General features: G+C 43.4%; 1 protein-coding gene across 1 annotated transcript in view; it reads left to right on the top strand.

The window, feature by feature from the left end:
* Window positions 1-518: 518 nt before the first annotated feature.
* The window catches only part of epm2a.L (epilepsy, progressive myoclonus type 2A, Lafora disease (laforin) L homeolog), a gene marked incomplete at its 5' end in the record, with an annotated part of 37,026 nt that continues 20,848 nt past the window's right edge, over window positions 519-16,696 (top strand). Inside the window, 2 exon segments of the mRNA NM_001092220.1 lie at window positions 519-581; window positions 13,173-13,436. Coding sequence (NP_001085689.1) covers window positions 13,190-13,436 — 247 coding nt within the window.

Here is a 16,696-nt window from a genome sequence, read left to right as displayed (position 1 = left end):
GATTTAATAGTAAGACAGTACATTCATGTTGATGGCAAAACTATGTTTTTTGCTGTTTACATAACATAAAAGGAATGGTTATTCAAATTATGGAACGTTCCTAAAAAACCCAGGTCCTAAGCATTCCAGATAATAGATCCCACAACCGTGCAATAATTTAGTAGGAACTAAATTACAATATAACTGAAAGGTTTGCCCCATATATGGCAATGCTTTGATTGAAGAAGTAATACTAAATATTGAATGTATTTTTTTTTAAACATTTACTGCTTTTTTTCTTTTAATTCAGTGTATCACATTGTTCCTGTCTTATTAAAGTTATGTGGGAAAAAAAAATCATCACATGTTATGCATTTTGTAGCAAAACAGAAACTGCTATTAGCTGTCTGTAAAAGCAGGTTAAGGGAACCCTTGTACTGCTTGCGTTATTTTAAGCTGCACATTCTGCCCTCCCTTGTCTGCATCACAGGGAAGGAGGGATTTCGGCTACACAGATCTGTAATTCAGTAATGCAGACAGTGCTCTGGAAGGCTAAACAAGGACGGGCAATCCTCAAGGCCTTACTAGATCTGCACACTAAGGTGAGATTGTATATTGCAGGCTTTTATTCTTTCTAACTGGAGCACTGACTATACATCTGATACAGATTAACAATACATCTAATAAGACCAGTTGCTAAGCATTAAAGGTAAAACCCTTTAGTTACCCCCTTCTTCCCTTTTAAATGATATACTGTCACATACTATGATCAATTTGTTAAGATGCATGGTGTAGATTGCAGAGAAATGAGTGCAGTCATGCAGAATGTCTCTTGTCATGTGGAAAGTATATGGTTTTAAAGAGAAGCGCTGGCAACTCTAGTAATAATTGTAATGGTATTATACCATTGGCATATGTTCAATAATGTCATGTTCCAAAAATGCCAAAACATGATTTAGAGTTATATCATTGAACTTTTATCTGAACCAGAACATATAAACATATTATGGCCCTGAACACAACACAGTCCTCGTTTAAAGGGAATTTCAACCCAATAAATAATCCTTTCTTAATAAAAGAAAATATAACAACTTTGAAATATATATATTCATTGCTGTAATTTGTATATGTATTACTAATGAAAGCAGTGTTTGTCCCTTTTTAGTCTCTATCCTATGTTGATATAATGTAAGACAAGGCAGCTGATTAACAGACCTGTGTTTGCTGGTGAACTAAGACTTTTGCAACATTGTTTAAAAAGTAACAACCAGGGGTTAAGCAAATGCAGTTTTTTTTTGTTTTTTTTTTACAAGTAACTTAAAAAGCATTGAAAATTGTTATGAATGTATATCGAAAAGTTGCTTAGAACTATGTATTTTACTATTCTAGTCAATTTTTTTATTTTTGGGTTGACCTGCCCTTTAAGGCATTTTTCCTATAATGTTATAATGAATGTATTTAATACTCTGGCTCTCTGGGTCACACACAGTTAAAAGAAGCCATCCATGTAAGGGCCTCATTCAAATGTTCTCTTTGTTACTAGTACTGTTCTCCCACTTTCCATACTTATTTTGTCAGCTCTGTATAGGGTTGCTACCTCACCCTTTTAATATCAGCCACATATTGAATCCACATCCTGCATGGCTAATTAGCAAGTAGTTTAGATGCATGCTGCAGATTGAACTAATTTATGTGCAGCAGTGCAGTATGCATCTAAATTATGTGCTAACTAGTAATGAGTTTAAGGGTGTTAAAGGGTTGAGGTGGCAACCCTAGCTGTGGTCGCTCAGTCCGCTTCCAGAGACGTCCGTTATCATGTCATTGGGTGATTTACACATACTGTACTTTCTCTGTGGAAGCTTGTGGTGCCAGTACTATTCATACATTTCTTGCACTGGTAATACTGATGACAGGTATCTGATTCTAATACATGTACCTGAACAACAATAGCTAGAAGGGTCATTACATAAGCTGTACAGCAGAGAACCTGGATAAGGAAGCCTTAGCGCAGTGGAGTAAATAGATATCACTGAATGTTACTGAAAATGCCTAGAGGTTGACTTGTTTAACCAATATTTATTGAAACTGAATATGAATTAGGGCCTTATGGGGCCCCTATACCTCCTGGGCACCCTTGCAGCCACAGTGTCTGCTTTCTCTATCGTTACACCCCTTCTTTAGTGAATGCTTAATTAGGCAAAATGAGGTCTATCTTCATGAAGGATTTGCTAGATCCTATGTAGTTTAGAAAAAGTGTACAGAGGATAGTCAGCTGACACTGAAGAGTAGTAAAGCAAAGACTCGTAGGTTGCTGGCTGGCAATCTATACACGGGTTTTAAGGGCACCTGAGTGTAGTGTTAGTTCCTAAGTTTTTATGTAAACAAGAGATGTCCAGGGTTCTTTTGGGATGTTGCTTAACTGAAGATAGAGGGCTTTAAGTATAGTTCATTTCTGTTTTGAAGAGCACATAGTTTCCAAGTTATTGGATATGCTATTAAAACCTTATTTAAAGGCTCAGTTTTATATTTCAGGATTTAACAGCAGTGTTGGACTTGCCCGGCGGGACACAGGGAAAAAACCCAGTGGGCCCCGAACCTCATGGGCCCCTGCCGGGCCAAACCCCCTCTCCCCATATTGGGATCTCAGAAAAAAAAATAGCCTCATAGTAGGGGGGAGGCCGGAGGGGGGCCCTGTACAGAGGTCCCGATGGGCCCCGGGCCCCTGGTCAGACCCTGTTTAACAGGAATGTGTTACTATCCCATTAAATGAGAAGGAAAGTTTTCTTCCACTTGGGGTGGTCCGGGGTTATACCAGAGAGCACCACGGACGGATCCTCTTCCGGCTTGTTCTTTCTTCAAATTTCCCAGTGCAAAATGCATGTGCAGTAGAACTAAATAGCCGACTTTTTTTGTTAACGTTTGGCTTTTTGCTCTACTGCGCATGCGCACCCGCGAGAAGAAAGAAGAAGCCGGAAGAGGATCGCTCCGTGGTGCTGACTATAACTTCATTGTATGTAACTTTGGGTTTCATTCCTCCTATTTTCTTCAAGGTGTTGCTTGGATCTTATGAGAGAACTTGGGATCTGTTATTTAGAGACCCATTATCCAGAAAGCTCTGAATTACAGAAAGGCTGATTCCATTTTATCCATATAATCCAAAATTTTAAAAATTTAATTTTCTCAGTAATATTAAAACAGTACCTTGTACTTGATCCAAACTAAGATATAATTAATCCTTACAGGAAACAAAAAACACCATATTGGGGTTATTTAGTGTTTACATGATTTTCTAGTAGGCTTAAGCTATGAAGATCCAAATTACTGAATGATCTGTTATCTGGAAAACCCCAGGTCCCAAGCATTCTGGGTAACAGGCCACATACTTGTATATAATTTTAATGCTTGGACTAACCTCTGCCTCTTTCTGTAGGTAGACGCTAAGCATGTGTGTCTTTATTCAGTAATTAAGTCTTTGAATTAAGTAATTTTACTGTATTCCTAATGCAAATACAACTTAAAATGTAAAACTTTAATTCAAAGATTTTCTTGTTCAGTGGAAATTAAAATAGATAATACCCTTATTAAATCATATCCAGTCCTGAGAAATTTGCAATTTTTGAATTCAGGTGAATCGGTGGATGTGTAAGGGTATGAAGCCATGTTCTACAATATATTTGTATTTAATTACCTGTACTAGTCACTTCAGTCAGTAGGTGGCAGCAAAGGAAATGGAATAAGTACAATGCTGTGTATAGTAATGAAAGTTTATATTCATTCACCTCTCAAAACGTGAATAAGGCTAATTTAGGGGAGTGATCTGAACCCCACAAGTGTGCTAGTAAACTGTAATTACAGGTTTGGGGTTGTATGAACAAGTTCGATTAATGCATCACAGATTATCTAAGGAGGTGGAGTCCTGAGAGGAACAGGAAGTGATGTGAGACTCCCTTCTGCAGCACCTAAGGACAGTTTTTGCAGTGATTGATCCAGGGTTTCCTGTCTGTGTGGTTTTGGCCGTGGAAAGACCTGTGGATTCAGAAGGAAGCATGGAAAGCTTGCTTAAAGCACCCAAGGAACTGTAAGCGCAGCCTTGCTGCATCATAGTGCATACCAGTGACATTTTGTATATTACAGTACATTGATAGAGACATACTTCGCTGGGCTTGGAACTGCATACAGGGAAGCCTCGTGTAAAGAGAAGGACACATTACCTGTGGATTACAAATAGTATTGCGCAATACTTAAGGGTGCACCCCAAAGACAAAGACCTGGAAGGAACATTTAGGGGCAGCCAGGCTGCTTCGCGGACTGTGGGGGAATATTTAGCAGGAGCTAGTTTTAGGTTAGGCAGTATTACTGTTACTGTGTGATTTATACCTTGTTATCTGACTGTTTATACATGCCCAGCTATTTATCGTTTATTATTGTTCAGTAAACTTCACTGCTGGGTAAGAACCATTGTCTGTGTCTGTGTGGCATCGTGTACCCTCTGAATCTGTGAGCCCACCCCTCGCTTCCGCTTTCAGTTGGCGCTGCGAGCAGGGTACATTGATCGCCATGCAGAACCCAGCCGGTCATGAGGCCGCTCCTGCCATAGCCCCCATTGCCCCTCCTGCCGTGGGAGTAGCTCCGACCATGTGTTTGCCCGCAGGAGCAATACTGAACCAGCTAGTACGGTTTGACGGCCAGAACATGCTGCTAGAAGACTGGGCCACTTACCTTAAAAGTACCCTTAGGTTGTACAATTTGACTCCTGATCTGCAATCCGATGTGGCGCTGAACGCCCTGGAAGGGGATGCGAGACGCACTGTAATGCTACGCCCAGAGGAGGAGAGGAAGACTCTGGAGGCCATACTCTCAATTCTTGAGCCTATCTACGGAGAAACGGCCGGTACCGGCAGCCTTAGGTCTCGCTTATTCACTCGCTTCCAGCTTGAAGATGAGACTATCCCCCAGTTTGCGAATGCTCTTCAAGAGATATGGGCACACATACAGAGAAGAGAGGGCAATGGCGCTAATGTTCTTGGAACTGGAGACCAAATCCTTCGGGACCAGTTTGTTCTGGGATTGCGCAGTCCCCCCCTCCGCCAGATCCTCAGGGAACGTATCCTGGTGGATGCTACGCTGCAATTTCACAAGGTACAGGCTGAAGCGGTGGCCAGAGACAAGGAGGAGGCCTATGGGGCTTACACCGTGAGGATGCAGGCTGTAAGAAGTCCAAGAACTCTTTCTGAGGAAGGGGAGCTGCAAGAGACTGTGAAGGCACTCAGTGCATCCCTGGGAGAAATCCAGAAGCAGTTGGCACAGTTGCAAGTTTCAGCAATGGCCCCAGTCCAGCCGGATTACTGGCAGAGGAGTGCCGCCCCAATGGGTCCCCCTCGATATCCCGTGGCTACAGAGGCCAGAGTGAGAAGTTCCCCCAGGCACTGGGCTGACCGGACACCACCTGAAGAGGCGCAGTCGTGGGGCCCTCCCAGGAACCGGAGAACTATGGGCCCACAGTGTTGGGTTTGTCAAGAAAGAGGACATATCTCCCGTCAATGCCCGCAAAGGGGCCTACATCCAGAACAGCCGCCGTTAAACGGGAATCCCTCGCGGTAGTGGGGCACACCGCGGGGGAAGCCAGGTGCCAAGCTATTCCTAACGACCCCCGGGACCTGGTTGCCGAAAGCCCCTACCTAACAGTGCAAATTGAAGAACAGATGGTGGGATGTCTTATAGACACAGGGTCAGAAGTTACCACCATGCCAGTGGAGTTCTTCGAAAAGCACTTCGGACACATGTTGAAACCTGACAAGGGTACTGTGATTAAGCTGACGGCGGTAAATCAGACTGCTATACCAGTGTTCGGAGTGGCTTGGATGCGGATGAAGCTATGTGGACAGGATGTCGGCAGGAAGGGAGTGGTACTGGTAGAGAATCCGGCTCGGTGTGGAGCTCCCGTGGTATTGGGGATGAATGTCCTGAGAGGGCTAGATCAGCTCCTGTTTACAAAGGAGGGACCGGGCTACTGGAAGAAAACGACTTCCCACAAGCCTACCCAGAGGGTATTCCAGAGGCTGATCCGGACCTGCGGTATCTGCAAAAGCACCCCTGAAGATAAGCCAGTGGGAGCAGTGTATGCCCCATATGGAAGAGCCTGTATCGTACCCCCACGACAGGAAAAGATTATACGAATGCCTGTCGGAGGCTGGCGGAAATTGAATGGGATAGGAGTGCTAGTAGAGCCACTGGGTGTGTCAGAAGCTGGACGGAGCCCAGTGATTGCCAGAACCATTGTGACAGTAATGGACGGTCATGTGGTAGTCCGGTGTGTCAACATACACGACCATGAAGTTACCTTTCATGCTGGAGAGAAAGTGGCTGAGCTACATGTTCTGCAAGGAGTACCACTCACAGGAAGACAATTCGCCCTACGGTCAGTTGAAAATGATATCTGGACCCTGGCAGTGGACCAGAACTCAGTGGAAGAGCCCATGCCTGAATGGAATGGCAGGCGGATCTTGGAGCAAATGAAGATCGACGCCGACCAATTCACCGCCGACCAGTTGGAGAAGATCGAAGCTGTAGTATGGGAGTTTCAATCCACTTTTTCCCGGTGTGAAGAGGACTTTGGCTGTACCACAGTTATAGAACATGAAATACTGACTGGGGATACTCCTCCAATTCGAGAAAGGTACCGGCAGATTCCGCCCACTCTCTACCAAGAGGTGAAGACAATGCTGTCTCAGATGTTAGATAGTGGAGTAGTCAAAGAGAGCCAGAGTCCATGGGCGGCGCCAGTGGTCTTGGTGCGGAAGAAGGATGGGTCCTTGAGGTTTTGCGTGGACTATAGAAAGTTAAACGCTGCCACAGTAAAGGACGCTTTCCCCCTGCCAAGGATTGAAGAGTCCCTGACGGCACTACAGAGGGCCAAGTATTTCTCAACCTTGGACTTGGCAAGTGGCTACTGGCAAGTACCTATGGCAGAAAAGGATAGACAGAAGACAGCCTTTATCTTACCTATGGGGTTGTATGAGTTCAACAGAATGCCTTTGGACTAACAAATGCTCCGGGTACATTTCAACGCCTAATGGAACACTGCCTAGGTGAACTGAACTTTGAGTCAATTCTGATCTACCTGGATGACATAATAGTCCATGCTCCGACGTTTGAAGAACATTTGAGAAGATTGCGGCAAGTGTTAAGTAGACTCCGTGCCCATGGTCTCAAGATCAAACCGAGGAAGTGTCATCTCTTTCAAACAAGATTAGAGTATCTGGGACACGTTGTATCAGCTGAGGGAGTTTGTCCTGCAGAGAGCAAGATAGAGGCAGTGAGTAAGTGGCCACAGCCTAAGACACTTCGAGAAGTGAAGGCGTTTCTTGGACTGGCTGGATATTATCGAAGATTTATAAAAGGCTTCGCAAAGATCGCCGGACCACTACACGAGCTCTTGAGAGGGACCGCCCAGGGTCCGAAGACACGACCCATATCGTGGGGGGTTGTCGCAGCAGCAGGCTTTTGATGAGTTGAAGAGAGCCCTGATCAGTGCCCCCATCCTGGCATATGCTCAGTATGACAAACCATTTATGCTCTACACAGATGGAAGTCTGCATGGATTAGGAGCGGTGCTGGCCCAAGAACAAGACGGGCAAGAACGAGTCATTGCATATGCTAGTCGCTCCCTACGGGACTCTGAGCGCAATCCGGAAAATTACAGCTCCTTCAAACTCGAGCTGTTGGCGTTGGTCTGGGCGATGACTGAAAAGTTCTCGGGGTATCTCACTGGAGCAAAGGTCCTAGTAAGGACAGACAATAACCCCTTGGCTCACCTGCAGAATGCAAAGCTGGGCGCCTTAGAACAGAGATGGGTGGCAAGGCTGGCAAAGTTTGATTATACCATCAAGTACCGTGCCGGTAAGGAGAACGCAAATGCAGATGCCCTGTCCAGAGTCACCTGGGAAGCCCCAACAGATGAGGTGGATGAAGAAGATGAAGGGACTGAGACACCCGATCTGGGCCGAGTGGCCACGGCAGCCACCCGTAGCAAGCTCAAGTGGGGTGGCTACCCATAACACGGTGTTGCTGGGAAAGACAGAGGAAGAATGGGCTCAGGTGCAAGATGATGATCTTGAATTAAAGAAGATCAAACATTGGGTGAAGACAGGGATATGGCCCAAAATGGAAGAGCGAAGTCGCTTGTCCTCAGATGGATGGAAGCTGTTGCAACAGTGGGATCGGCTGCAAATCCGAAATAGAATAATGTACCGGAAGGTGTTTCTACCTACTGATCTTGAGGAAAGGTGGCAGATGGTGATACCCAGTAACCTGGCTCGTAAAGTGGCCCTCGAAGGACATGAGAAGGGTGCCCACTTTGGCGTGGAGAAGACATACAAGTGGGTACAGAGATTAGTGTACTGTCCGCAGTTGGAGCAGATTGTCCGTGAAGTATGTCAGAAGTGCCGAGCATGTGAGCTGGCGAAACCTCCTGAACAGAGGGCACCAAGTCAAGTTATTAAGACATCGGCTCCACTGGAAATCTTAATGATTGATTATATCTTGATTGGTCAGTCAGTGAGTGGACACCAATATTGCCTTGTGATGACTGATCACTTTACAAAGTTCGCTGTGGCGGTACCCACCCTTGACCAGACGGCAGGGTCAGCTGTCCGTGCAGTGTGTCAACACTTCATACAGGTGTATGGATGTCCGAAGCGGATTCATTCCGACCAAGGAGCTTGCTTCCAAGGGAAGTTAATGGAGCAGCTATGCCGGTTGTATGGGATGGAGAAGTCAAAGGACGACGCCATATCACCCACAGGGAAATGGAGCCTGTGAAAGGTTCAACAGAACGCTTCTACAGATGCTTCGCACTCTGGAGAAAGAAAAGAAGCTGCGCTGGCCCGAGTATTTGCCTGAACTACTATGGGCATACAATAATCGTGTTCATAACACTACCGGCTATACTCCACATATGCTACTGTTTGGTCGCCCAGGACAGGAAGTTGCCGAAATGAATCTGGGTCCACTGTCGGAAGAGTCCCCTAGGACAGTTGACTCATGGGTGCAGGAGCACCAGGACAAACTGAGAACTGTATATCGGCTGGTCAATGAGAAGTTGCAACAACTAACCACTAGGGATCACCAACCTGTGCAGACTGCACCCTTGACGCCGGGTGACCGAGTATTGGTGCGTGCTAAACGGCCCACAGATAAATTGGATGACCGCTGGGAACCACAACCATATATTGTAAAGAGGCAGGTGTATCCGGAAGGCCCAGTCTACGACTTGCAAAAGGAAAACTCTAATGGACCGATTCGAAGATTACATCGCAACATGCTCAGGCCCTGTCTCTCAGAGAGTTGCCCCACGACAGACAATTCTGGAGATGTTCAGCAGCGACCTTCGAAACCTCCAAGAGATGTAGGATGGTGTGTAATTACTACATTTCCTTCACAAACTAGTGAATCACCCGCTCCCAATGGGGCGGCAGCGGAGGCTACCCCTGAGAATGCTCTACCACCCCGGGAGGAGCCGGGCCTTATTCCTACACCGAGTACAGAAAACTTAGGCTTACGCAGGTCGGAGCGCTCCACGTCAGGTATTCCCCCTCAGCGCTATGCAGCAGATGAGTTTATTTGGTGAAGCTGTCGGGACGCCAATGTTTTAGTGGGGTGGCATGTAAGGGTATGAAGCCATGTTCTACAATATATTTGTATTTAATTACCTGTACTAGTCACTTCAGTCAGTAGGTGGCAGCAAAGGAAATGGAATAAGTACAATGCTGTGTATAGTAATGAAAGTTTATATTCATTCACCTCTCAAAACGTGAATAAGGCTAATTTAGGGGAGTGATCTGAACCCCACAAGTGTGCTAGTAAACTGTAATTACAGGTTTGGGGTTGTATGAACAAGTTCGATTAATGCATCACAGATTATCTAAGGAGGTGGAGTCCTGAGAGGAACAGGAAGTGATGTGAGACTCCCTTCTGCAGCACCTAAGGACAGTTTTTGCAGTGATTGATCCAGGGTTTCCTGTCTGTGTGGTTTTGGCCGTGGAAAGACCTGTGGATTCAGAAGGAAGCATGGAAAGCTTGCTTAAAGCACCCAAGGAACTGTAAGCGCAGCCTTGCTGCATCATAGTGCATACCAGTGACATTTTGTATATTACAGTACATTGATAGAGACATACTTCGCTGGGCTTGGAACTGCATACAGGGAAGCCTCGTGTAAAGAGAAGGACACATTACCTGTGGATTACAAATAGTATTGCGCAATACTTAAGGGTGCACCCCAAAGACAAAGACCTGGAAGGAACATTTAGGGGCAGCCAGGCTGCTTCGCGGACTGTGGGGGAATATTTAGCAGGAGCTAGTTTTAGGTTAGGCAGTATTACTGTTACTGTGTGATTTATACCTTGTTATCTGACTGTTTATACATGCCCAGCTATTTATCGTTTATTATTGTTCAGTAAACTTCACTGCTGGGTAAGAACCATTGTCTGTGTCTGTGTGGCATCGTGTACCCTCTGAATCTGTGAGCCCACCCCTCGCTTCCGCTTTCAGATGTCTATCAACCATAGAGGGAATATGCCTAGTATGATCAAGCTAAATTAGAATTGATGGCCCTCACAATTGGTGTTAGGGCAAAAGGGTAGAAGCTTAAAGCATGAGCTCAGATGTGGTACTTTCTGTATAGTTAAATACCACTGCCTATAAAGTATAAAGCCACCTAAAATAAGTTACCACTGCAGAAAAATCTGTGTAGTCTTTTTTTTTATTATTATTATTGCAATGCATGGAATACCAAAGCATCTGTATCAGAGCAAGGTGGAATGAAAAAAAAATGCGTGATGGTTGTTTCTAGGAGAAAGAGAAGGCAAGATGGATTGGCAGAAATGCACTTATGAGAAAATCAGTAGAGGGTGACTTTTATGCACACTATTTGGGATTCAGTTTCTTCATCATAGTGGTGACGGTGAAAAGTGCCGATGTCTTAAATGTGATGTTTCTATCATTTTATTTTCCACGTTGGTAAGACATGGGTATTAAGATGATGTAAAATGCAAGCTTTGAGGTGCAGTGGTGTAACTAACAAGGGTGTGATGGGTGCGACCACACCCTCATAGGGCCTGCCGGAGCCTCAATAAATCATATTACAGGCGACAGGGCAGGTGCAATTTTTTCGCCACAGGCACCAAGAACGCACTGTTGCGCTATTCTGTTTGGGGTGGGGCCAGCAGGGTGCACCCTGGCCCAGCGGTAGATTGTTACACCACTGCTGAGATGATTTTCATTAAAAAAAAACAGTAGCTATAGCAAAGCACAGTTTGCCTGTTGGATTTGTCTGACTTTTTGAGACCCACTACTTTTTTCACTTGCACATACTGTACATTTTGAGTGCGAGGGTGCACATTCACAGAACACACACAAACATATGCACAATTTGAAAAGTGTACAAACAAAATATACACACACACATGCTTGTGATTGATGGGTAGCCTGGGGGGACAGGAAGGTCTGGACAACATAAACTTCACCAGGGGTATTGTTGAGGGGTGCATCAACTTTCAGTTAACTTTTAGTATGTTCTTGAAAGGTTAATTTAAGCAACTTTTCAATTGATCTTCATTTTTTCGTTTTATATATTTTTTTAATTATTTGCCTTTTTTTTTTTTTTTTTAATATTTCTTTCCAGCTTTCAAATGGGTGCCACTGAACCCATCTAAAAAAGAAATGTTCTGTAAGGCTACAAATGTTTTGTTATTACTACTTTTTATTACTCATCTTTCTGTTCAGGCCCTCTCCTATTCATAGTCCAGTCTTATTTAATTTAATGCATGGTTGCTAGGGTAATTGGGCCCTGATTGAACCAGATTGATGACCTTGCAAGCTAGAGAGCTGCTAAATAACTGAAAAGCCATGAATAATATAAAATGAAGACCAGTTGCAAATTGTCGCAGAGTATCATTCACAACCTCATACTAAAAGTTAATTTAAAGGGATTGTTCACCTTTGAGTTAGCTTTTCATATGGTGTAGAGCAGGGGTACCCAAACTTTTTGCAACGAGGGCCAGATTTGGTGAGGTGAAAATGTGTGGGGGCGGACCATTCAGCCTGACATTCTTTTAATTAACATTAAATTACAGGAATCGAGTAGCTGTAGCAGTAATATTTGGGCACATTAGTGAAATTATCTGCCACATTGTCTATACTGCTGCCTGTGTGCTGAAGGTGTTAGCAATAGACACGTACTGGAACGTAGTGACGCCATACTTCTTTAGTTTACTGTACTGGCACGTCAGTACGTCTATTGTCATCTTCAGCATTAAAGAGGTATGCGAAAACAGCGTCACTATGTGCCAGTACGTGTCTATTGCTAACACCTTCAGCACACTGGCAGCACTATAGACCAAGTGGCAGATCATTTCACTAATGTGCCCAAATATTATGGGATTCCTGACCGCACTGTGCTGGGGGGCCTCATTATTATTAATTTAATGATGGAGGCTGAGGACCAGTGTAAATTTGAAAAAGGTCCGCACTTTGGACATGCCTGGCAGTGGCGTAACTAGTTGTTACTGGGCCCCATACCAAATTCAATTTAGGGCCCCAAAATATTTATAAATTGGCCTATTTTACCAAGATATATTAAAATTGCTAATTAATTAGGGTCTCACTGGGCCCCCTACACTCCTGGGCCCCCCTGCAACCGCAGGGTCTGCTTCCTCTATAGTTACGCCCCTGATGCCTGGTGTAGAGAGTGATATTTGAGACCATTTGTTGGATTCAATTTTTTTTAATTTGTGGTTTTTGAGTTATTTGTCTTTTTATTCTGCAGTTCTACAGTATGCAATTTCTGCAATCTGGATGGTAGGGTCCAGATTACCATAGCAACCATGCATTGATTTGAATAATTGACTGGAATAGAAAAATGAGAAATAAATGTAGCAATTACAATACATTTGTAGCCTTACAGTGCATTTGTTTTTTAGATGGGTGACCCCCATTTAAAAGCTGGAGCTGGTAAAGTCAGAATAAAAAAAAGCAAATAATAAAAAAACTGTAAAACTTAAATGTAAACAACCCCTTTAAGTCATATAAACAAATATACATCAATCATTTTCCCTTATATATATTCAGTAGCTCTTCAGGGTGTACTGATTTATCACCATTTATTCTTCTTAATACAAAATGTTTTTTATTTGCAGCTACTATGCAGCAGCAGATGCTTTTCCGTTTTGGAGTTGTAATTACTTTGAACCATTCAGATAATGAGCTTCTTGTACTGGGATCTCGAAAAGAAATGGGAAGCTGGGACCCACAGTATGCTGTACCAATGAAGCCTACTCGTTGCCCACTGTCTACCACAGAACCATCCTTTTGGGTAGGGGAGGTGCTTCTAGAGGAACCCTACACTGATACCTTCTGGTTTAAGTTCATCAAGAAAGAAGCCGGAGCTTTAATTTGGGAAGGTAAATTGCATTTTGACTATTAAGTTACATATTGCTTCTACAAATTCAGTTCTGTATTTTCATTCGGGGTCGTTCACCTTCCAAACCGTAAAGTTACATTTTTGACCTTCTTATATCTAGCTCTGGGAAGGGGTTCGCCACGTCTGTAAACTGTTCTACATATATTGGTTGATACATTTCTTATCTTTGTCCCTGCTGAGCAGAATCCCTGAGCTTCAAATGCAGCTGTTAGTATTGATACAATAGTTGTTAATATTCCACAGATGCTGCTGAAAAATGTACTAAAATGAAACTAATGTAACAAATTGTAACAGTTCAAAAACTGCAGCTGGATTACTGAGCTACCAAACTGAAACATCATAGACAGAACTAGAGTCCTGCAGCGGGTCAGGTACCCACTGGTTACCCCCCAAAAAAAGGATTTTCAGGTGCGGGTATAGATGCAGGTCTCGAGTCGGGTTGCAGGTCGCATCTAAATTTCTTATCTTATTTTATATTGTCTATATTTTAGTACTTTTACAAAACTTGTTTCTGTCCCCGCCCACTTTTGATGATTTCACTTCCGGTTTGCAGCAACATCACTTCCGTTTTCATGGTCAGCGGGTTGCCGATAAGGCAGTTGCGGATCCGGGTCGGGTAGCGGATCAAAATGGGGAAAAATGCGGGTTGTTGTTCGGGTCTGGGTCTTAGATATTGGTTCCTTGCAGGACTCTTAACAGGAACATTAAACTTTAGATTTCAATATTCGAAAAATGGTCACAAATAAAAGATGTAAAGCGATTGAAAAAAGTCTTTATTTGTAATGTCATTTTCATCACATTTATGGTATCAACATCAGATTTTCAGACAGAAAGTATTTTTAGTGAAAAGCGGGGGAATGTAATAAAAGTCCGTAATGAAAAAACTATTCGCAATGCGAAAAGTTATGCCTTTGCGCAAACAGATTTTGCTTTGCGCGAATTTAATATAGCTTTTGCGAAACCGGAAACTGTTTAGTGACCACTTCCAACAGTGGAAGAACGTTTACGAATTCTATAGTTTGGGCCAATGCGCAGTCAATGTAAAAAAACTTCTTACTGAAACTGTTTGCTCCAAAAGATTACGACACCTTCAAGCACTTCTTAAGAGTGCGCAATTAAAATTCGCAATGCGCTAATGGTTTAAGGAACAATATTGTATTGTGAGATGTGGATTTTTAGTCTCATTGGTGCGAATTGTTTTGCTCTTTGCGACTTTCTAATGGGATTGTAAAAGTCTATAATTTTCTATTTTGACATTTTAGACAGCTCTGAAAACAGGACGAAACCTAATTAGATTTAAGTTAAAAAGTTTCCAAATGTAAATTAAATCATTTACTACCATCCCAACCAGAATAACAGTGGGGTTATTGTAGCTCCGGGGTATTTTGGTCTAGCATATTTGGTCTAGTGAAGGGCAGGTTTGATGAGCTCATTTTGACTAATCATTAGAGATAAACCATAATGCAGCTGAGCGCTACTGATCCCCCACCTTCTATTTGTCAATTAAAACTTGGGTTGGGTAATTCTTACCATCAGTCCCATTGGCCCTTAACTTTAGTGTTGAGCCTGACAGGAGATGTGCCTGACTGAGTTGCAAAGGCCAACATCCTTAGACCCCTGGAATCTGGGCTGTAAAACACTGAACAGAGAAAGGATTTCGACACAGCAGGAAACTAAAGTTTTCCTGCATGAACAGCATCAATTTCAGCAATACATACGATAAGCAAACTATGCCATTCTGTAACTACATGTTATTAAAAGGAAAATGTTCTTGCTCTAATCCTGTGTCCAGCACTAGCTAGTAAAATCAGGTTTGAGGGCAAATGGACTGCCCAACCAAGCTCTGCAACCTTAAATATCACAATATGGTCTCTCATTGGCAACCATGCGCTGCTGAATAGTTCTCTGCATGTTACTTTGCAGTTAATAGATGGCAGATTGAAGCTCCGTACATTTGAACTCCCCTAGCACCATGTTCTGTTCTTTGGCACAACACCCTGCTGAGTAGGTCTTTGATACTATGGAATGTCGCAGTAGGTCAGATGGTAGGTTTGTGATTTTAGGGTAAATGGATAGCAGATTGAAGCTCAGCACTTTTGAAAACGACTAGGAACATGTTTTGTCATTAGGTGCCCTGCCTAGGAGTTCTCCAATAAAATGGGATGGGACAATCTCAAGTGGTCTAACTGAAACTCAGAATATTTGAAACCCCCCTATATTCATAAACTTTTAAACGCGGAGCGGGAGAGGGGGCGCATCAGGGTTGCCGCCTCAGGCGGCAGCAGCCCACGGATCGCCCATGAGTACTATTAATAATAATCATAATAATATGTATTTATAAAGCCTCAACATATTCTGTAGTGATGTATTGCTCTAATTATGCAATGATGCAATCTGATTGCAGAGTTTGTGAACTTATAACATGCTAAAATGTCATGGTCACAGAGCATGGCACACTGTTGTGGGCAGAGGGACTGAAGTTTTGCAACAAAAAGTAGTTGCTCACCTTCTTCCAAATGAGGACTCACAGTATTAATATTGAGTGGAATTGCAAATGCAACAATGATATGGGGCCCAGACCTACGAAGTGCCACTGCATGTGTTTTTGAAGCAAAAGTAGCTGTTGATGTCTTGCTAATTATTGGATGATTCCTCAGAGGTTTCATTATAATTATTGTAGTTGGTCATACCATGTATGAACGCATAAAGATCTCCAAAACAAACATCATTACTGTATGAAATGGATTTCTGCAAACACAAGACCAAAGTATCACTGGAGAGACCCAGGGACAAAAAGGTAACCTTTACTTTTGCCCAATTGAAGGAGAAGGAAAGTTACAGAGGAAGTTTATTGCCACAATAGTGCAAGCTAGAACACTATATTTATTCTGTAGTATGCTTTACCATACCTTAAAGGAGAATTAAACCCTAAAGTTAAAAAACCCCTACCCCACTAACCTACATAGACCCCCTCTCCCTCCTCCCCCCAGCCTAAGTGTTACCCCAGGCAAATGCCCTTAACGCTTTACTTACCCCTCGGTTCAGATTCTGGCATCAGAGTTTACAGGTGCCATCTTCAGCCACTTCAGTAATCTTTGTAATGAGATTGGCGCTTCGTCAATTTTTGTGAGTTTCATCGCATGCACAGTTGTAGCGAAACAGAAAATTGCTCCAGCTGCGCATGGTCTCATTCCGAAAAGAAGAAGATGGTGCCGGTGAACTCCGATGCCTGAATCTGCA

Source organism: Xenopus laevis, chromosome 5L, assembly GCF_017654675.1.
Source record: "Xenopus laevis strain J_2021 chromosome 5L, Xenopus_laevis_v10.1, whole genome shotgun sequence".
Classification (NCBI taxonomy): Eukaryota; Metazoa; Chordata; class Amphibia; order Anura; family Pipidae; genus Xenopus; species Xenopus laevis.
This window is presented reverse-complemented; position numbering and strand designations above follow the sequence as displayed.